The 23,064-nt window shown below is 47.0% G+C and overlaps 1 protein-coding gene across 1 annotated transcript in view; it reads left to right on the top strand.

Annotated features, from left to right (window-relative positions):
* Window positions 1–23,064, top strand: part of LOC141047389 (glutathione S-transferase Mu 4-like) — a 61,234-nt gene that overhangs the window by 7,006 nt on the left and 31,164 nt on the right. Inside the window, exons 4-6 of the mRNA XM_073542447.1 lie at window positions 895–976; window positions 2,226–2,326; window positions 16,604–16,699. Of these exons, the coding sequence (XP_073398548.1) occupies window positions 895–976; window positions 2,226–2,326; window positions 16,604–16,699 (279 nt within the window). The remainder of the gene's footprint in view (window positions 1–894; window positions 977–2,225; window positions 2,327–16,603; window positions 16,700–23,064) is intronic.

Genomic DNA, 23,064 nt, shown 5'->3' with positions numbered 1-23,064 from the left:
CTTCAGACACTACTGAGATAGAATAGTGAAGCAAGAATATGTTGGCTCCTTGCCCCACAAATATATTAATTTGTATATGGGTTCTGAGGGCACAGATGCATTTGAAGTCTGTACATACCTTTTGACCTTTCGGGCCAGCAGGACAACTCTCTAAATACTCAGCAATCCTGCTAGTTGGGAGGTATGATCTTTCCATTTTTGGACTTTCTGGAGAAAGTATGCTTTACATGATGATCAGTGTACAGCAGAGTATACAGAGTTTTAGCAACAGAGCGGTGTCTGCGTGTTGTGTGTAAACGGGGATAAATTAAAATACTGACGTTGAGGGTCAGACAGCCATTAATAAAGGCAATCTATTTTAAAGGGCAGAGGAATTGTGAATGCTGTGGTCTTTTATATTGGTATTCACACTGGGTAACACGAAAATAATGATATACACCTAGTTGGGAATGAAAATAAATTGCTTCTGAGTTATGGTGACATTTAGTGGGCATTCTGACTAATTTAAGCACTTTTTTTCTTTTTTATATATTTTATGCTCAGAAACCCTTTATTTTAGGGCGCTTTTATTGCGGTGTGTGTCCTCGTCGGGGCATACAATGTCCGAAATCCCCCACAAAACGGGGTATGGACTTAAGCGCTGTGCCGTGCGCTTTTTTCGGGAGAGTCTGCTTCCAGTAGGCATACATTCCCAATCTATTGGCCCCGTCGGTGCATACGTCAGGACCCCTACGGGAACACACAACGCAGTACGAAAGCACCCTTGGGTAATTGGCAGAACATTCTAACTGGTATGTCATGAAATTGTGAGCAGGGTTTATGCATTTTAATCATGGTGTTTGCTTGAAACTAGAGTCCAGTTAGTGATATTGGGAAACATTCTATATTATACAGTTGCCCTACCTTTTGGATGGAGACATTAAGCTGACACAGAGTAACACTATTCTGCAATACATTGGCCGCAAGCATGGATTGTGTGAGTATGGACTTAGTTTCATCATTTTATGATTGAAAGAAGATGCAAAGTCCATCAAGATCAATCTATAACCTAACATGTTGATCCAGGGGAAGGCAAAATCCCAACGAGTCAGATTCTAATTGCACCATCCATTTATAGAATCCATTACTCATAACCTGTAATATATTTTTTTTCTCTCGCTGCTTACACTGTTTTAGTTTATTAACTACTGAATTTGGGCTTTTGATGATCTCTACCTTTTTCATGTGTATATGCTGTAGATGCTGTAGGTTGATATCACATAACCACTGGACTCGGCAAACTAGTTACAGTGGGTACGGAAATAATTCAGACCCCTTTAAATTTGGCTCCTGCAGTGATTTTACAGTACATAGCACATGAATTGCCAGCTTTTCAAAGGACACCGGTGCATAAAAATCGGACACATGGTCCGAGTGCTATGTGATTTTTTAAAAAAAAAATTATTTATTTTTTTCTCGCACCCATAGGCTTGCATTGGTGAGTCTAAGCCGAGTCTCGGTGACTATCGCAGCATGCTGCGAATTTACATGCACGCTGAATACGCCCGAGAAAATAAACGATGATTTAAGCTGCCCCATAGAGTGCTATGCAATATTTTCTTGCATAGCACTCGGCTGTATTCTACAGTAGTGTAACGCCGGCCTAAGGCCCCGGATTCTTCAAGACTAAAATTGTTGACTTCAGTTTTGATGGGTAGGTGTACTGCAGCCAGGTGTTCCTGGATCGTTAAGAGACGCACGCCTCCTCGTGAATCCAGCTCATCTGAAAAGTGGCGTGCGTCACTGCTCCTCCCTACAAATTTGTACCCCTGTCAATGACTGAATTAAATTTTCTGGGGTAGGGTAAGCTACAGCTCATCATGAGTTAGTCGAGCTGGGGCATTCCGCCCCATCTCTACTCATTTTGGCAAAGCTGGGAAAAACTGGCATGAAAATATAAAATCTGAATTTTTGTCAACCCTGGATTGCGTAAAAATGTCAATTATGAAAAATGTTTTGTTAGGGCCTAAATGGGTCTTTACACTAAAGCATAAGTATTTTATTTCATGGGCTGGCTTAGCCATCTGAAGCGCACATTTGGATGCAATAGTTTGGTTATTAAACTATTTTCCACATGGTAAAGGGTGAAGATCAGCTTCTAGCCCACTGCCTACACCACTTATATTTGATTCTTCAGGCACAGTGTTGTGCTATGTTTTTGCTTACTGTCTTTCTGTGTGTTACAGGTGGTAATACTGAAAATGAAGAAAACTTTGTATCGCTGTTTGTAAATGAAGCCATGGATTTTCGAATGCGCATTGCTACTCTCTCATATGATCCTCAGTTTGTAAGTAAAACCTTGTTTTACATGCAAAGGAGCCTTTAAGCCCTTTATGACCTTGGAAATATCCATACGTCCAGGTTGCTAGGTACCGTATTTTTTGAACCATAAGACACGCCTAGGTTTTAGAGGAGGAAATTAGGAAAAAAAATTGAAGCTATAAATGTGGTCAGTTCTGTACTTAATATCCCTATCCTGGTATATATGGTCCCCTCATCCCTATCCTAGTATGCACGCCTATCATCTCTGTCCTGGTGTGCGAGGGCCCCCTCTCATCCCCGTCCTGGTATGAGTGGCCCCCGTCCTGGAATGCATGGCTCCATCCTTATTCTGGGATGATTGACCTCATTCCCTATCCTGGTATGCAAGGTCCCATCAGAAAAACGTAAAAAAAAAAAAAATTACACTTGCCTTCCTCCACTCCCTCCCAGCGTCTTTTTACGGTGCCAGCAGCTGCTTTATGCTTGTAAGTAGCACATGTCAGGGACATCATGCGCTGCTTACAAGACTACGGTCAGCTGCCGGAGTACTCATTGCTCCTCTCTCCAGGACTGTGTGAGGGGAGCAATGAGTATTCATTGCTAGCCGCAGGCATCCTGCAGCTGCCGGGCGGTCACATGTGCCGCTACTAAAGGGAATGAATATTCACTGCCCTCCACACACATAGTCCTGGCATGGGGAGCAGTGAATATTCTGGCAGCAATCATTCGAGAAATGGAAGAGGAAAAATATCTCCATCGTGTAATCCAATAAAATTGATTCTTTTATTCAGTATGTATCAAAAATGGTATGACTATGACTGCAAGAGGTTATAGGGACCCCATCCTTCCTTTCCTTTGTTCATTTGTATTTTCTCTTCGCCACGACAGCACCCACTGAGAGAGGGGATCCGCCCCCAGGAACAGGAAACCTACAGAGAGATAAAAGGGGCGGTCCCCCTCGCTCCCTCAGTTGGTTTCCTGTTCCTAGGAAGGAACCCACAGAGAAGAGGATTCCTGGTCTGGTAGCCGCCCGCGGCATTATATGAGCAATGGGGGCCCCAGAGCTGGAAGCAGCGACGGGCAGATCCGAAATGGGAATCCCCCCTCTGCTGGTAATGCGGGTGAGGCCGTGGCAAGGAGTGCCTGGCTCACCAGGAGGTGCAGTGGAGGAGCACCTGGGAAATCCTTAGGAGGGGATTGTGCATTACGAAGCGCGGCACAGCGTCAGGGGTCCGGGGAACCTGGATGAAGACCCCCCCCCCTCCCCCCGCCCCAAAAGGAAGACTGGGGATAGCAAGGCAAGGGTGGAGAATGATGCCCTGAGCTTGTGCAGGACGCAAGGTGTGCCACAGGTGCTTGAGATGAAAACAAAAGACCAGCATCCCCAGGTATGATGCGGATTGTGGTAAGAGGCTGAACGCTGATTCCATACCTGATTCCTGGCGATGGTCAGTGGTATGGTCCGGTCCGGTCCGACAGCAGCACGGCGCAAAAGGCCAGCAGCCGGGGGCTTGGCATGGTGATGCAGCATATGGCTGGAGTAGAACTGGCTCCGGTCTGACAGCGTAGACCTGGAGAGGCCGACCTGGCGCGTATGAGAGGCGCAGCACGGCGCAGAAGGCCAGCAGCCGGGGGCTTGGCATGGTGATGCAGCATATGGCTGGAGTAGAACTGGCTCCGGTCTGACAGCGTAGACCTGGAGAGGCCGACCTGGCGCGTATGAGAGGCGCAGAAGGCCAGCAGCCGGGGGCTTGGCATGGTGATGCAGCATATGGCTGGAGTAGAACTGGCTCCGGTCTGACAGCGTAGACCTGGAGAGGCCGACCTGGCGCGTATGAGAGGCGCAGCACGGCGCAGAAGGCCAGCAGCCGGGGGCTTGGCATGGTGATGCAGCATATGGCTGGAGTAGAACTGGCTCCGGTCTGACAGCGTAGACCTGGAGAGGCCGACCTGGCGCGTATGAGAGGCGCAGCACGGCGCAGAAGGCCAGGAGCCGGGGGCTTGGCATGGTGATGCAGCATATGGCTGGAATAGAACTAGCACCGGTACAACAGCGTAGACCAGGAGAGGCCAACATGGCGCGTATGAGAGGCGCAGAAGGCCAGCAGCCGGGGGCTTGGCATGGTGGGCCTGAGTCTCAGAGGAGAGCCGAGGCAGATTGACTCCCCCCTCGGCTGATAATAACAGCGTGAGGCAGGGGCCAGGTGAGGCCATCGTCGCTCACGGATGCAGCACGATATGGCTGGAATGTAACAGGCGAGCATTTGCGCTTAGGGTCTGCAGGCACTTGAAGGCCTTGTATAGCTACGGATAAAAGTAGTAGACAGAATGATTCCACGGAAAGAGGTGGTACACGGTGAAGCAGACCACATCTTAGGCTGAGTTTCCACAGCCGGTACCATGTGTTAATCATCAAGGAGACGCGGGGCTGCTCTCTTTAGGTGGCTGCTGAGCAAATGAAGGCCGGACAATTACCAGAGTGGGAGAGAGACCAGCTGATGATCCCTAGTCTGGTTGATGTGTGAAAAGGAAAAAAAAAAAAAAAAGTGCACTAACCTCACCCTGCTTCCCTGGAGGGGAGGTTCAGTATAGCTAGACCCTCGGCTTGCAATTGGGGGTTACAGCACCTGGCAGGGGTTAATGAAGCAGTGTGCAGGAGTTTGCTCATTCTTCCTCCTGCTCTCCGAAAAAAAAAAAAAAAAAAAAAGGAAGGGTCGCCAGCCTTTCCAGTCTGACTGCTCTCGTTAGATGGCAGCAGCTAAGTAGCTGGAAGCCAGGCAAGTACCAGAATGGAATACCAGTCATAGATCCTGGTAAACCGCAGCATACTGGTAGCAGTCCAAGAGGCACACACAATTTCATGTGCTGAGAGCCTTATGGGGGACTTCAGCAGCGCATTGTCTCCGTGAAGATTGCCAGCTGCAGCTCGTTAATTGGCTCCTTCGGGGGAGGTCACTCTGACAATTGAGATGTACCATTCTGAGTGGGGGTTATCTGGAACTCTGAGAGGTGCCCCCTTGAGTGTAACTGTGGGCCTGGTCTCTTGTTTAGCACCTTCAAGCGGGGCCGTAAGTTTGTGTGTACCCCATGGGGCCTATGTATATCATATGGTATAATAGAGTCTGGATGTATCGTATTACGTCATAGCGGCTCTATGAATCGTACTGCATCATAGAATACTTCATGGTAATTCATAGTACTTCAGGGTACTGCATGGTGCTTCATAGTACGAAAGATATGCAGTGAGAGGTGGACACCACTGTATAAATTACCAAATATTACGGCCCGTTGCAAACATGCGCCAAAGATGAATCAAAAAAAAAAAAGAAAAAAATAAGAGAAAAAGCGCAAATAGTGATGCACACGCAGCCAATGATATAATTCATGGTACGTCATATTTGCTTTGTGGTACTTCGTGATATGTTGCAGTACTTCATAGTACTTCTAGTTGCATCATAATGCATCATAGTGTGCCATAGCTCATCAGACTGCTTCATGGTACTTCATGATAGGTCATAGGTGTGTCATAGTACCTTGTGGTACTTCTTGTTGCGCCATAGTACATCATAGTATGTCATAGCGCATAATATTGCTGCATGGTATGCCAGGGTACTTCATAGTACTTCATCATATTTAGTATTGCATCATAGTACTTCAGATGACATAATAGTACTGAATAGTGCTGCATTGTGCATCCTTTGTGGTTCATAATATATATTGCTTCATGGTACTTCATAGTACTGCCTCATACTTAGTATTGCTCCATAGTACTTCAGATTGCATCATAGTACTTCATAGTGCTTCATATTACTTCATGGTACTTTATAGTACCTTCACAGTACTTCATAGTGTTTCATGGTACTTCATAGTGCTTCATGGTACTTCATAGGGCTTCATAATGCTTATTAGTACTTCATGGTACTTAATGGTACTTCACAGTGCTTCAGAGTACTTCATGGTACCTCAAGGTACTCCACATTGCTTCAAAGTACTTCAGGGTACTTCATAGTGCTTCATGGTAATTCATGGTACTTCATAGTGCTTCATGGTACTTCATGGTACTTCATAGTGCTTCATAGTACTTCATGGTACCTCAAGGTACTCCACATTGCTTCAGAGTACTTCATGGTGCTTCACGGTACTTGGTGCTTCACGGTACTTGGTGCTTCATGGTACTTCGTAGTGCTTCATGGTGCTTCATGGTGCTTCATGGTGCTTCATGGTGCTTCATGGTACTTCATGGTGCTTCATGGTACTTAATGGTGCTTCAGAGTACCTCATGGTACTTCATAGGACCTCATATCACTTCAGGATGCTTCATGGTATGATATGGTACCTTCATAGTATGAGGAGGAATACGGTCAAGAACTCTGATATCTACCGCAGAGAGAATCCTGCAGAGAGCCAAAACATACCTGTTGTTCCTATTGACCCGTTTTTATCAGGGTAATAACTTCAGAGCCTGTTCCTGGTGCTCTCCATGTCAGTGGAGTGGACAATTCCGGAGCACACCTCCTCAGCCACCCTACCCGGCATCAAGAGGAATGGGTGCTCAGCCAGGGGATCTTCAAGATGATAGCGGCTATATGGGGCATGCCGGAGATAGATCTGTTCGCTACAATAGACAGGTCGAAAGGTTCGCTCCACTGTACAGGGCATGTACTCGACGCTCTTCTAAACCCTTGGACGGTTCACCAGACCCTCCGATGTTATGGTCGCCAGCTGTTACCAGGATGATGAGGTAATAAGGAGCGAGAGTCATCTTAATAGCCGGTGGGGCTAAAAAGCCGTGGGTTTCATGGCTGAGAGTCATGTCATGGGTTCTCCCTCTGGATCGGGACCTGCGCTCACAAAGACCCTGTTATACCCTCAGGTCAAAGGTCTACGCCTCACGGCATGTAATTTGAGGGGCAGTTACTGAAGCTAAGCAGATGACTTATTTGGCACCCTCTTGGAGGAAAAACTTTAAACTTTCCATTCAGCAGACCTTTCCGGGGAGGGTCTTTTTCCTTGCCATATTAGAGTTCCGGCAGGAGGGGCGTGAGTTCGGACTTGCAGGTAACACCCCAAAAATTCCGAGTTTCGGCTCTGGAGGCCAACTGTAATTATAACGTGTGGGCAACAAAGGGGTAGCTCGATCTTTGCTTGCCAGCAAGCAAACCCGGTTCACATTCTTCAAGGACCGCCTTGGGGACCTTAGCTTAGTCCTAGATGCTTTCACACAGGGACCATTCGGGCCCATACACTTGACCTCAATAAAGTGCGTTTCATTGAAAGCCGCCATATTGGCAGCTCTAGTATCGGTAAGGAGGATGCATGATCTCCAGACCCTGTCAATAGATCCTCCATCCTGACAATATTTCAGGGCAGAATAGTGTCAAAGACGGACCGTCCTACCTCCCTAAGAAGGCTGCTAAATTCCATAGATCCAAAAAATCTACCTTCCCTCTTTTTTTATGATAGCCCGGCAACACCAGAGAAGGAAAGATAGCATGGCCTAGACGGTAAAGGGGGCCATCTTAGTCTATATAGATAACTCTAGGCCCTGGAGGCAGAGCAGGGCTCTTTTTGTCTCTTTTTGTCTCTTTCCAGGGTAACAAGAAATGTGGATCAGAAACGCATTGGCATATTCGGCAAAAAAAGGAGAAGGCCCGCCACAGGGCATGAGGGCACATTCTGCAGGAGCCATATCTTCTTCCTGGGCCAAAAGGACGGAAGTCCTAATTGAGCTAATATTGGTCTGTTTCCCTAGAGGTGGGTAAGAGTAACTGTTGAGCAAAGCAGGTAAGGCCGCAACCTGGTCTTCTCCTTCTGCCTTTTATAATCACTACAGGCTACATTTGTCTTCTTCCGATGACTTGGCCTTTGGTAGATCTGTCCTTAACACGGTGGGCCCTCCCAGGTGATTATCTCTGAAAATCTCTCAGTGGGTGCTGTCGTGGCGAAGAGAAAAAAACGGATTACTTACCGGTAATACTCTTTTGTAGAGCCACGACAGCACCCGCTCACTTCCCTCCCTTGATATATGTACATGTGGTTCACTCTGGGGGGTGAAGGATAGAAGCTGTATATAAATATATGCTAGAATCGCTTGCTGAGCAAATTGACTAAAGCATGTGTGGCGGTTCCTCTTGTTCTCTGTAATCCAACTGAGGGAGCGAGGGGGACCGCCCCTTTTATCTCTGTAGGTTTCCTGTTCCTGGGGGCGGATCCTCTCTCTCAGTGGGTGCTGTCGTGGCTCTACAAAAGAGTATTACCGGTAAGTAATCCGTTTTTTTTGATACATACATTTTAATATGTCTTGTGGTGTAGTGACCACTGTGTCCGCTTGGGGGTGCTGTGTGGGTGTCCCAGGACGGACGGATAGCTATGTCCAGAGTGGTAACAGGAGCAGGGTGCTAAAGGATCGTTATGTATGCAAAGGTGGGTGGCCTTGGGATGAAGGCTTGATTATGTGCTGATCAGCAGAGCTGATCTTTTGTGCCAATGTGTTAGGGAGAAGCCTTCAGGTGATTGGTGAGACAGGTGGGATCAATCACCTATAAAACCAACCTAGGGGCGGGTGTCTAGAATGCCATAGTAAAGTATATGTGTGTGAATGAAGGACCTGTGATGAGGTCATAGCCATGTGATCTGGTGGGCGTGGCTACGGACCATATAAGGTGGTCAGGGTAGGTCACATGAGTGAATGCTTGGACCCGGTTGGTCCGTGTGGAAGGTCTCGTCTGGGCTGATGTGGCTGCCTTCCTGACAGCACGTGGAGAGGCTGTGTATAATAGCTGCATATGTCTGAGAGTTCCCAGGGAGAGGGAATGAAGGTCTGCACGGAGAAGCAGCCATGAGGTAACCCGAACAGGGGGATATAACTGTGAGGCTAGAGAGCCTGATTGCTGGACATTGCACAACCTGTGTGACCACAGGATTAACAGAGGGGAGCTCTGTCATGGACGCTATGCTGTTGATATGAACTTTCTGTTGCTGTTTGATGGTTTATGCTGCATAATAAACCGAATGGACTGAGTTTATGTTGAGAAACCTGTGCCAGACCTGATTTATCGACTGCTTAGCGAGTATCCCCTTCTTGAATGACAAGCGCTACCTTACAATTGGTGGAGGATGCGGGCAGTGTCGTAGTCTTGTTGCTAGGGGCAACGGACGAGGACTGCAAAATTCGGTTGCTAAGGGCAACGATTCCAACAGCACATGTTGCAGTGCTGGCAACGCTGAGCCAGGAGGGAGGACGGTCTTGAAAGCCGTGTGATATGCTGACCGGGGTTAGTGGAGGAGACTTAAAGGACACCTCTGCGGTAGAGGGGTCAGAGAACCTGCGTGGCCGGCAGGTGACGGTCGTGAAAGCCGTGTGATGTGCTGACCGGGGTCAGTGAAAGAGATTGTTGATTGCTATAGGGTGCCTCTGTGGATAAGAGGTACCCGAGAACCTGTGTGGCCGACACAGGTAACGGACAGGTGTCCATGTTGTACCGACCGGGGTCAGTGAGAAAGACTGTGTACCTGGGGGATTCAGTGTGCAAGGTCCTGGAGGGTCAGTGTTGGGAGGTTCTGGGAGAAATGTTTTTTTGAATTTTTGGGAATTTTTTCTTTATGTGCGCTGTTCAGATTTAGTGTTAGGGACTCACAATATCTGGGGACCCTTGCCGTTGGGTTGTGAGCTAATCTACTTTGGCCAAATTAGTAACTAATATCCCATATCTTTTGCACTTTTTATCATTTTTGCAGGATGCAGTTAGACCTCTTCATGTTGGCTTGGTTTTTTTTCTGTGTGATGCGTATATACAGTTCTGAGTAGCCCGCCTGCTAATACTATGGGCGTCCTTAATAGGCTGTTCGGACACTTTGCACCACACTTATCTATGTAACTTATGTCCTATGCAAGCCCTATTTGTGTGCATTTTTTTCCACTCGGCAGCCAGACCATATTGGTTTACTGGCAGTTCTCATCAGTGGTTTTGCACCTGTGCTGCCCCAGCCTTTATCAATGGAGGTCTACTGCATCCTGCTAGTGCATTAGTCAGGGTTTGGGGAGTTAACCTTTCAAATGTGTTTTTTTGAGGTTCTGGGAGAAGAATCGGATCCCTGGAGCACGTGCTGTGACCTTGGACCTGGTGAGGCGTGAGTGTTGGACAGTCTCAGGCAGAGACGGATGTCCTAAAGAGCACCTGCTGAGCCCCTGGACCTGGGGAGGCCGGTGTGTTGGGAAACCCTGGGAGGAGGGTCGGCTCCCTGAATAGCACCCAGTGCGCCCTGTGTGTTGGACGGTCTCAGGAGGAGACGGACGTCCTGAATAGCACACAGACAGGACACGTGAGTTTTGTGTGTTTTTTTTTTTTTCTTTTCCCTCTTAAGTCCGCTTGCGGTGGCTCAGTGGGGTCAAGAAGGTGACAAGCGGCTTGCTGTAACTCGGCGGGGTTACGAAGGTGACACCAGCAGCTGTGTGTGAACGGAAGCCGGAGATCGGTGACAGCAGGAGCTCTGGTGGTGCCAACAAGAACTTGTGTGGTATCGTTAAAGACATAAACTGTGTTGTGTGAACTGTGGTCTAAGGAGACCTGTAGAAAGGACATGGGGAAATCCCGAAAGGGGGCGGTGACCCAAATCGGGGTGGTAACCCAAAAAGGGTTGGAGTCCCTAAAGGGGATAGTTGCCCAAAAGGGGGTGGAGTCCCGGGGAATAGGGGCGGAGCATCCCGATGTGAAAAGGCTGGTACAGATGGACTGTTGCCAGGAGCAAATGTCCTATGTCTGTCCTATCTGCCTGGTGAACTACCCAGCCAGCACAATGCCAAGGGGGTGTGGCCTCCAGATAGATAACGAAGATATAGTTGGTCTGGTCGACCCTGGGAGCCCGGTGACTCTAGTGCGGGTTGCTCCTGAGATACCTGGCAGAAAGGTGGGGGTTACTTGCAACCACGGGCGCACTAAGAGTTGCCCGGTCGCCAGGGTAGTCTTTGAGACAGGTTGGGACATCGAGGGACAGGATGTAGCGATAGTCCCAAATCTGTCCTGTCCAGTGGTTATAGGTCGCGACTCTAGACTGTTCTCTGGCTTGTGGGAGAGGGGAGTTCCTCTACAGCAAGGGGTTGGAGACATTTCTACTGTTGGGCTAGCAGCCAATGAGACGGTGATGTTTGCTAAAGTGGACAAGTCAGTTGTAGAAGTGACCGGAAGAAGGGATACATCTGCCCAACTTACGGACCTGACGTCTCGTGACATGATGGATGGTGGGCTGGGAGATGAGACGACTGGAGCGGACACATGGTCAGAGGGTAACTGGAGGGTTCACTCGGATGATTGGGGTGACTCAGTCTCAAGGGGGTGACTGTGGCTCTGAGAGAAAGGGAGCACAGACTAGAAGAGCTAGAGAAGGAAGTCTCCGAGCTCAAAGATCACCTGGCAACGTGGCAAGGTCTGAATAAGTCCCTCAGAGAAGAGGTACAAGTACTAACAGAAACGGTAAGAGGTCTTCTGCGGGAGAAGAACTGGGACGAAGGCTTACAGAGGCCAGGCCCAAGTGGTAAACAGAGTGAAGATAAGAAGAAACTGAAAAGTATGGAAGCAGAGATGATCCATATGCAGGAGGAACTTGCTGCTGCAGAGCATGCTAAGAGGCAAGCACAGCAGGAAAGAGATGAACTGGCTGATGTAATTGCCAACAACAGTGGTGAAGATGCTCTGGCTTTGGAAAAAAAGAGGCATTTAAAGTCTTGCATTGCTCAGCTTGTAGAAGTGGAGGAAGAACAAGGCAACGTTGAATTAGCCAATGACAGGCTGAGAAATGCCACACTTCAGGTTGACCAGATGAATGCTGATCTAAAGGCAGAACATAGTAATGCTCAGAAGAATGAGAATGCCCGTCAGCAGTTAGATCGCCAGAATAAGGAGTTAAAAGCAAAGGTTGAGCAACTGGAGGAACAGCTGGAGGCTGAAACTAAAGAGCGACAATCTGCAAGCAAACAAGTATGTCGTGCGGAGAAAAAACTGAAGGATGTACTAATGCAAATGAATGATGAAAGGTGTAATTCTGAGCAGTACAAAGGCTAGGCGGAGAAAAATATTGTTCGGCTGAAACAGCTGAAGCGCCAGGTGGAAGAAGCGGAGAAAGAGGCACAACGTGCCAATGCGTTGCACCGTAGATTACAGCGTGAGCTGGAGGATGCTACAGAAACAGCAGATGAATGAACCATGAGGTTAATGCCCTGAAAAGCGAACTTAGACGTAGTGATGTGCCATTTGTTACCAGACGCATAGACAGAAAAGGAGGTGACGGAGCGCACTGGAGGTGTGTGATGACTAGACAGTGTCTGATGACGCAGACAGACTGTGACTGGAGGGCGAAAGATCAAGGCCGATATTCTGACCGCTGGGGCGGGGGAGGCCTAATGTAGAGATGAGGTCATATGACAGACAAAACAAACGGAGACGGTTCTCTCGACCTGTTGGGCACGGTGACATGGGTGCCCGGTCTCGAGATCCCTGGGTGATGTCGTGTGTTCATCCCCACAAGTTTGAACAGAGGGGGGAGGTATGTGGTGTAGTGACCACTGTGTCCGCTAGGGGGCGCTGTGTGGGTGTCCCAGGACGGATAGCTATGTCCAGAGTGGTAACAGGAGCAGGGTACTAAAGGATCGTTATGTATCCCAAGGTGGGTGGCCTTGGGATGAAGGCTTGATTATGTGCTGATCAGCAGAGCTGATCTTTCGTGTCAATGTGTTAGGGAGAAGCCTTCAGGTGATTGGTGAGACGGGTAGGATCAATCACCTACGAACCCACCTAGGGGCGGGTGTCTAGGATGCCATAGTAAAGTATGTGTGTGAATGATTGAAGGACCTGTGATGAGGTCATAGCCATGTGATCTGGTGGGCGTGGCTACAGACCATATAAAGTGGCCAGGGTAGGTCACATGAGAGAATGCTTGGACCCGGTTGGTCCGTATGGAAGGTCTCGTCTGGGCTGACGTGGCTGCCTTCCTGACAGCACGTGGAGAGGCTGTGTATAATGGCTACATATGTCTGAGAGTTCCCATGGAGTGGGAATGAACGTCTGCACGGACAAGCAGCCATGAGGTAACCCGAACAGGGGGATATAACTGTGAGGCTAGAGAGCCTGATTGCTGGACATTGCAAAACCTGTGTGACCACAGGATTAACAGAGGGGAGCTCTGTCATGAACGCTATGCTGTTGATATGAACCTTCTGTTGCTGTTTGATGGTTTATGCTGCGTAATAAACCGAATGGACTGAGTTTATGTTGAGAAACCTGTGCCAGACCTGATTTATCGGCTGCCTAGCGAGTATACACTACCTGAATGACAAGCGCTTCCTTACATTCTTGAATAAAAGAATAGATTTTATTGGATTACACGCTGGAGATATTTTTCCTCTTCCATTTCTCATTGTGAACCACGACTCTGATCAAGGTGGCTCCGTGCGTGCTCAGAGAAACCTGCAGAAGACTGGTGAGCTGACTATTTTCCTTTTCCCCTTTACCTATGCTATTGGCAGCTATTCTTCAGCTTATAAGCAGCGCATGACTGCCATGTGCTGCTTACAAGCAGAAAGTAGCTGCTGGCACCAGAACAAGATGCTGCGAGGGAGCGGAGGAAGATAAGTGTAATTTTCCTTTGTATGTTTTGTCTTAATGTTTTTCTGATGGGGCCCTGCATAATAGCATGGGGATGGGGCCATGCATACCAGACTGATATTAAACAGAAATGAATATTCCGATATTCTGATATTAAACAGAAATGAATATTCACGGACCTGCACCTCCATGGGCGAGGGGAATGCAGTGAATATTCATTTCTCTCTAGCAGTAGACATGAGAGTAAGCCGCAGCCACCGATTCCTGCCTCCAGTGACCTGCTGCTCCCCCACCTCCCCACTACAGCCAGAGCAGGTACAACCGGACTGTAAGACACCCCCCCCCCCCCCCCCCCCCGCCTCCACTTTCGGCCACATTTTTGGAGTAAAAAAGTGCGTCCTGTAGTCCGAAAAATACGGTACTGATTAACCTTGGATGCGTCATGACGGCACTCATAGCTAGTACTTTAACCACCTAAATTCTGCGATCGATATCGATTGCAGCATTTACAAGGCAGAGGGAAGGAGCCTCCTGTGCCATTCAATCTGCGACCCCTTGACGTCATCGCGGGGCCCAATTGTTGCCATGGTGACACGATGCAGTTATGAGGGCATCTAGTTAACCAGGCACTAACAGTGCATGATGTAATTAACTTGCATCTGCAGGGCTGATTGGTTTTAGAGCACAGCAATGCTCATGCATGCAGTGAAGAGACTGTAAAAAGTGAAAAAAATGATATAAAATTCTGTGCACATTTGTGGTGTCAATGTAATCACTGCACCCCTATATGAATTCATTGAGAAGTGTAGTTTGTAAAATGGGGTCAATTCTGGAGGCGTTCTGCTGTCTGGCACCTCAGACTTTGGCACCTCAGACTTTGCCAATGTGTAATGGCACCCTCAAACCAGTCCAGCAAAATCTGAACTCCAATATGGCGCTTTGACCTTTGCACTGTACCTCAAACGCAGTTTTGAACCACATATGGGGTATCGGTGAACTCGGGAGAATTTGCACAACAATTTTTGGGGTCCATTTTGTCATGTTACCCCCCAAGCCCCCTTAAAAGTAAAAAAATTGGGGCTAAAATGACATTTTTGTTGGAAGTTTTTTTCTTTTTCATGGCTCGACGTTATTAACTTCTGTGAAGCACCTGGGCGTTTAAAGCTGCTCACCACCCGTCTAGATACATTCCTTGAAGGGTCTCTAGTTTCCAAAACGGGGTCACTTTTGTGGGATTTCCACTGTTTAGGCACATCAGTGGCTCTCCACATGTGATATGGCATCTGCTAATTATGCCAGCAAATTTTACATTAAAAAAAGTCATATGGCCCTCCTTCCCTTCCGAGCTCTGCCGTGTACCAAAACAGTGGTTTTTTTTCCCACATATGGAGTATCTGCACGCTCAGGAGAAATTACACAACTTATTTTGGGGTCTGTTTTTTTTTCCTTTTTCCCTTGTGAAAATAAAAAAAAAATGTGGGTCTAAAGTTAAATTTTTGTGACAGTTAAATGTTCATTTTTTTTTCCTTCCACATTCCATTAATTCCTGTGAAGTACAGGAGGGGTTAAGAAACGTCTTCAATGTGGTTTTGATCACATTGAGGGATGTAGTTTTTAGAATGGAGACACTTTTTTTTTTTTTTTTTTTTTCTGTCATAGAGACTTTCATTTTCAAATTGCTAGAATCAGATCTCTATTAGGCTACGTACCCACGTTGAGCTTTTTATGGCGTTTTTAACGCTGCATATTTTTTCTACAGCAACAAAGCAGTGGTTTGCAGTAAGAGCTTCTTTTTTTTATGTGGCAGAAATTCACATGCGGTGCATCTTTATAATTTGCAGCATGTCCATTTCTCTTGTGGGTACGCTGAGTTTTCTGTGTGGAATTACCCATAGAATTGTATTAGATGTGGGGGGGGGGGATGCACATGTGGTTTTAGTGCGTTTACACAGCATAAATGCATCAAGAATGGATGTAATCTGCACCCAAGGCTAGTTTCACACTAGCGTTTCCTGGAGCTGCGTTGGGCTGCGCACCGCCGCCGCTAAGCTCCGCCCACGGCCGCGCCTTCTCTCCTGTCAGCTCCGCCTATAGGCGCATGACGCTGCATGCGACCTGCATACCCTATCTTTAGCAATGGGTACGCAGGCCGTGCGCAGGTAAGCATTTGCCGGCGCATGCGTCCTTTTGACGGTGCACCGGCTGCGCCAAACGCACCTTGTTGCATTTTGGTGCGCTCGGCGCACCGTTAAAAGGACGCATGCGCCGGCAAACGCATACCTGCGCACGGCCTATGTACCCAATGCTAAAGATAGGGTGCGCAGGTCAAATGCAGCGTCATGCGCCCATAGGCGGAGCTAGCAGGAGGAGATGCGGCTGTGGACGGAGCTTAGTGGCGGCCGTGCGCAGCCCGACGCAGCTCCAGGAAACGCTAGTGTGAAACTAGCCTAAGAATGTTAATACCAGGAAATTTTAAAAACATAGCTGCTTTATTTAGTGAGACACACCAAAAAAACGCAGCATCAAAAAAAATGCCCACAATAAGAAAAAAAAATGCAAGTAAACTAACGTGCAGAAATTCTGCAGTGTCAAATCACAAACACTGATCATGGTAACATAGCCTTGGTGTTTATTTTTCCATAAATAATGATTTCCAGTGCAGCAAAAAAAGTGGAAATAATTTTTTCACCTTTTTAATTTTTCAGGAACAGCTGAAGGGACCATACATCGAAAAGTTACCAACTGTATTGGCAAGATATTCTCGATTTTTGGGGCAAAGACACTGGTTTGTCGGGGACCAGGTAAATACTTTTCAGTGGCGTTTTGTTTTTTTTATGTACTTTAGCTGCTAACATGTCTATCCCCCTTAATGATCGGGACAATTTTTTTAAATCTGACATATCAATTTAGGTAGTAGTAACTCTGGAATACTTCAAAATATCCCTTTGGAGATTGTATTTTCGTGGCACTTTGTACATTATGATAATGGTAAATTTAAGTTATGTTTTGCGTTGATCTATAAAAATAGATAATCTAGATTTCTCTCATGTCTGCTTTACATAAGCAACATTTGTAAAATGGTCTTATTTTGTTAGCATTTTAGGAGGTTTAAAAATATAGTAAAAAAAAAAAAATATATATATTTTTTTTACTTTTTTTTTAATGGAAATTTACAAAACAGGCTAGTTTCACACTTGCGACTTTTTGCGCAGCGTATCGAGCGCACATGAAACGCGTGTCAAAAACGCGTGCAAATGCTTGTAAACGCTGCATTTTTTTGTAGCATTATTGTACACATTACGACATGCGTTTGTATGCATTTTTTCATGCGTTTGCGTTTTTTATGCGCAATGGTAGTCTTGGTGTCAAATTTCACAAGAGAAAAATCCTTGAAAAATTCTTGCAAGAGACTCCACCAATGGGACAGCAGTGGGCGTGTGTTATGGGAATTCTTTATATAGACCCTATTTACAGCAGAATTCTTCACATTTGATTGCATTTTCCTTTCTGAAACATGGATCTGCGCTGGAAGAGTTTTTACTTTGACTTGGATCTGGACATCAGGATGACTCAGGCTTAGGCCACTTTCACACTTCAGGCTTTTGGTACCCGGCATGGTGCGGCGAAAAACCGGACTGCCGGATCCGGCGCCTGTTACGACCAGATCCGACTTTTTCCCCGTGCTGTTTCATTGCTGCCGGATGGCAATGTGGCACGTCCGTTTTTTTTCCGGATACGGAGAAAATAGCCGGTCCGGCGTCTGGGGAAAAAACGTTGCATGCTACGTTTTTTCCCAACGCCGGACCGGTTTTTTGCACTGCGCATGCCTGGAAACCTCTGCCAGGAATATATCCGGCAGAAAGAAGGATCCGGTGTCTGCGTTTGCGGCCGGATCCGGTAGTCCGGTTTTTCGCCGCACCATGCCGGATACCGAAAGCCTGAAGTGTGAAAGCGGCATTATGCAGTTGCTTGCCATGAACAGAGGGAGCGAGAGAGGCAGCGAAGACGGCGGCGTTTGTGGATATATCCCATTGTTGAACTCCGGGAGAGCTGTGGAGCGTACCACACCCTCTACAGCGAGCTATAGGCAAACCCGGAGGAATTTACAGATTATACCCGGATGTCCCAAGAAACCTTTAACGATTTGCTTTGTCGTGTCCAAGAAGCCATCCGGAGACAGGACACGCAGCTCCGTCGTGCGATTCCTCCGGAGGAACGTCTCCTTGTTACATTACGGTACGTAGTATTGCAAAACCAATGCCTGCATAATTTTCTTTGTTGTGACATGTACTCTTCCAAATCTGGCAGAATTATAGTTCTGCCATGTAGTTAACAAAAGGCTAAGGTATTTTATTTTATGGCATGTATTGAACAAAAACGCAGATGTATTTTGATTTTTTTTTTTTATTGAATTTTAGGTGTTTTAAAAATCCATATACACAAATATTAATTTTTGTTCTTTCTCGGGTTTCCCAGATTCCTGGCTACTAGAGAGACCCTCTCTTCACGCCACTTCTAGAACTGTATTGGAATATCCACGTTGTCTGGAATTGTAGTGGACACCTGCTGGGCTTTGTGGAAAGTTCTCTGTCCAGAATTCATGCCCCTGCCCACCGCAGAAAAGTGGTTGGAAATCGCCGAAAGATTCTCTACAGTCTGCAATTTCCCCAACTGTTTGGGAGCGGTTGATGGGAAACATATCTGGATTATCAAGCCAAAAAGAACTGGATCTGAGTACTACATCTATAAAAAGTACTTTTCTACTGTACTCATGGCCATTGCGGATGCAGACTGTGTGTTTATTGCAGTGGACATTGGTGCATTTGGGCATGGGAATGACTCCCAGGCCTTTAAGAACTCGGACATGGGCCGGAGGTTGTATGACAACCAGTTCAATTTCCCCATGCCACGGCCTCTTCCCAACACCGAAGGTCCCCCACAGCCCTTTGTAATGGTTGGGGATGAGGCATTCCAGATGTGCCAAAACCTGCTCAAGCCCTACTCCAGCTGGGACTTGGACCACACCAAAAGAATTTTTAATTACAGGTTGACCAGGGCCAGAAGAACTGTAGAGTGTGCCTTTGGTATACTTGTATCCAGATGGCGCGTTCTCAGCACAGCCATTAATCTGAAACTGGAAACAGTGGATGAGGTGGTGAAGGCCTGTCTCGTTCTACATAATTTTGTAATTGCTAGAGCGCACCCGAACTTAGATCTTGATGATGTTGCCTAACCCATTGCCTGAATTTACTCAGCACCCTCTCAGGTCATCAGTTGAAGTTGGCCAAATGAGGGACCAATTTGCGGCCTACTTCAACTCAGATGTAGGACGGGTGGAATGGCAAGAGCAAATGGTGTAAAAATGTTTTCTTGTTGGTATGTTAATAAAAGTACTGTTTGTATACCTGTACTGAGTGCACTCTGTGTTTTTACACTCCCAATACTATTATCAAGTAGCAAGGTGTACCAGTGAATTTATGATGCTGTGTTTTGTGCATCATGAATTTACTAGTACTCCTGACCAGGTTACCATACACACACACACACACACACACACACACACACACACACACACACACACACACGTTGTATGACCTTTATCATCTCTACAGTGTGTTCAATTAACAGCGACGGTGGAGATAATACAACAAATATTTGTGTCACATGGACCGATTTTACAAATAGTGATTTATCCTTCACTTTTTATGACACCTAAACATGTGACTATAAGGCTGTGTGCCCACGTTGCGTTTTTTTAAGCGTTTCCGCAGCGTTTGTGCTGGCTCAGACGCTGCAGAAACGCTTAAAAGTTGCTTCAAATTAATTTGCATACGTTTTTGGCCTTTTTCTGCCAATGCATGCGTTTTTAACCGCTCAGGAATCGCTTAAAAACGCAGCATGCTCATTAATTTCCGCATTGCTGAGCGTTTTTAGCCTTCCCCAATGTTCCCAGAAAACGCGCGTCAAAAAAGGCGTCAAAAACGTGCGGCTTTTTTTGCAAAAAACGCGCAAGAAACGCGCGGAAAAAAGACGCGCATTTTCTGGGAAGGGGATCAGTTTCCTGAGCGTTTAAAAACGCTAGCGTGGGCACATAGCCTAAATATTATTTGTAGTATCACCACTGTGGCTTGATTTTGAAAGCACACTGATGACATAATGAAGTTTATACAACTTCTACAATACCCAGGCCTGATGTCATGCTGAAGTGAGGACGAATTCACAAAGTTATCACACATGTACAGGAGAATACACATTAAACTGCAGCATGCTTCAAATATATTGACACTGAAGCAGTGCTGCAGGTTAAAACTCGTGTATTCACCTGCCCAGGTGTAATCATTATGATACAAGGCCAGGGTATTGGTGAAGTAAATATAACATTTATTTTCACCATCATGTCATCAGTTTATTCAGCACACACGTAATATAGTATGTGGTTAATTACAAGGTATATCTAGAGTACCTTGCCTTGTCTCTAAAATAGTAAAATGATGATGGTAATAAAAAATAATTGGCAAGGTAACAATAGATATGCCTTGCACTCAACACCATATTATATTTCAGGGTTCCCAAACTCTAGTTCTCAAGGCCCACCATCAGATCATGTTTTAAGGATTTCCTTTTTTTGGCTCGGGTGAAGCAGTTATCACTGGAGCAATGGAATTCCTTTAAACATGATCTGTTGGTTTGCCTTGAGGACAGGACTTTGGGAACCCGACTCCATTCTTTCTGTGCAATAGAATACTGAAGAGACTGGTGGTGAAAATACAAGTCATACAGATTTGTTTTTTTGACACCACATATCTCCAAGACTGACACAAGAAACAAGCAGTAATGGTGATATCTGGTGTCAAAAACACTCTGCTACATGAGTTGTATTTTCCACACCAGTCTCTACATTCTTCTAATATTGCACTGAATCGAGCAGGGTTCCCCAACTCCAGTCCTCAAGGCCCACCAACAGTTCATGTTTTAAGGAATTCCATTGCTCCGGTGATAACTGTTTCACCTGAGCAATAAAAAAAGTAAATCCTTAAAACATGATCTGTTGGTGGGCCTTGAGGACTTGACTTTGGGAACCCGACTCCATTCAGTCTGTGCAATAGAAGACTGAAGAGACTGGTGGTGAAAGTACAAGTCATCTAGATTCGTTTTTTTCACACCACATATCTCCAAGACTGACACAAGAAACATGTCTCAGTAATGGAGATATCTGGTGTCAAAAACGCTAAGTGTACGCCACAGTGTGTGTAGTTGGCAAAAGACACATTAATCAAACCATATTTTTTGAAAGCAGAATTGCACATTTATTTTTGCCAAAAAAAAAAAATTAAAAATGTATTATGAATCACGTTTGGGGGAAGATTGGGATACTTGGGGGGTGTGGAGAGACGAGGAACGGCTGGAAGCTGAGGAAGGGGTTATAGGAGAAGGCGCGTCGACAGTACTGGGGGAAGGGAGCTCTCGGATGGACATGGATTCAGGTTGAGACACATTAGGAGGAGAGGGTGGATGGACAAACAGTCTTTTTTTTTTTTTTTTGGCGCTGGAGTATTTGGCCTGGAACTACTTCCAGCCTGTGACCGCCTTCTATTGCTCGACCGCCTTGAGCTGGTGGACCATGGCGTTGACCTGTAAAAGATGGAATGTGGGTCACCCCTCTGATGCTCTGTGGTGGCGGTGCTCCTAGAAGTGGCGGTGCTCCGAGAAGGAGACAAACTCGTGTCGGTGCTCAAATAAGTAGCGGTGGCGGTGATCCTAAGAGACAAAGTCGTGTCGGTGCTCCGAGCAGGAGAATTGGTGGCGGTGCTCCTTTGATGAGGAGTGGTGGCGGTGCTCCTTTGATGAGGAGTGGTGGCGGTGCTCCTTTGATGAGGAGTGGTGGCGGTGCTCCTTTGATGAGGAGTGGTGGCGGTGCTCCTTTGATGAGGAGTGGTGGCGGTGCTCCTTGAATGCTGTTGAGTGGTGGTGTCGGTGCTTTCAGACGGAGAAATGTTGGCGGTGCTCTGAACAGGAGAATGTGTTGGTGGCCCAAGCAGGTTCTGTGCTGGCGGTGCTACAAGCAGGTGGTGGTGCTCCAGACAGGAGCAGCGCTTGCCATAGTGGTGGTGGCGGTGGAGTGTCCAGCAGCACTCGGACTTGGGGTGGTGTCCGGCTTGGCTTGGAATGCAGGTGGCCGTGCAGTGGTATGCAGCAGAAGTCGGTAGTGAGGTGTAGCGAGTCAGTGGTGGCACTGTTGGAAATGACACCACTGACTGCTGCACATACCAATTCTGCTGCATAGCCTGCAAGTAAGCAGTGTTGCAGGCCTGTAACACACTCAGCTGTTGCTCAGGACTAAGGTGTTCCGCCATGCCCTGTTCAATTGTACTAAAGAAATGGTGCGCTGGTCTGTTGAGGTCGGCCTCCAGCCGGTCAAAGCGCTGGTCGGAAGAGTGGAAGAGGTGTTCCATGTGGTTAAAACCACGTACCATTAGTGAAAAAACACTTTCCACTCTTTCGGACAGCGCCTTGAGGCTGGCATAAAAAGCCTCGCTCAAGTGCATGAACTGAACTCGGGCATGACAGGCCTGTCCGAGGCCCTCTGCCGCTGGCGGATAGTGCCCGATAAGCAGTGGCAGAGACCTGGGACAGGGGAACACCTGATTGACCAGCTTCCTGGTCACCAGCTATCTGTGTTGCTGACCTGCAAGATGCTTCCTGGCTGTCGGATGGCTGGGATGGGTCCGAGGTCGTTCGATGAAGGGCCGCTTCAGGTGCTGTGGAAAGAAAGGAAATACATTGCTATCATGCATTTACAAGAAGCATCACCTGTGGAATAGAAAAGGACAGGTTAAAAAAAAAACAAAAAAAATCCTTACGCTCTGCTGGCAAGGACCAGTCTCAGGAACGCCAGCTCACGATAATAACGATATTTTCTTCTGGTCCTTGCCGCTGAATCACTGTGAACCTGTCCCTCCGCACGAACAGCAGTGTTGAAACGGTCCTTCATTGAGCGCCAACGTGTGCGGACTTTGTTCACTGTTGGAGAAACAAAGAAAAAACATTATGCAATGCACTGATGCTAACATCATTATCAGCACACAAACCTGAGTGAACTTTCCAAACATTCATTGCGGCCTCACAAATTGATTCTATACAAAAAACAGTCACTGTAGATCCTGAG

Source organism: Dendrobates tinctorius, unplaced genomic scaffold, assembly GCF_039654945.1.
Source record: "Dendrobates tinctorius isolate UK_male_01 unplaced genomic scaffold, ASM3965494v1 ptg000127l, whole genome shotgun sequence".
Classification (NCBI taxonomy): domain Eukaryota; kingdom Metazoa; phylum Chordata; class Amphibia; order Anura; family Dendrobatidae; genus Dendrobates; species Dendrobates tinctorius.
The sequence above is the reverse complement of the archived record's forward strand: the minus strand, read 5'-3'. Positions and strand labels throughout refer to the sequence as shown.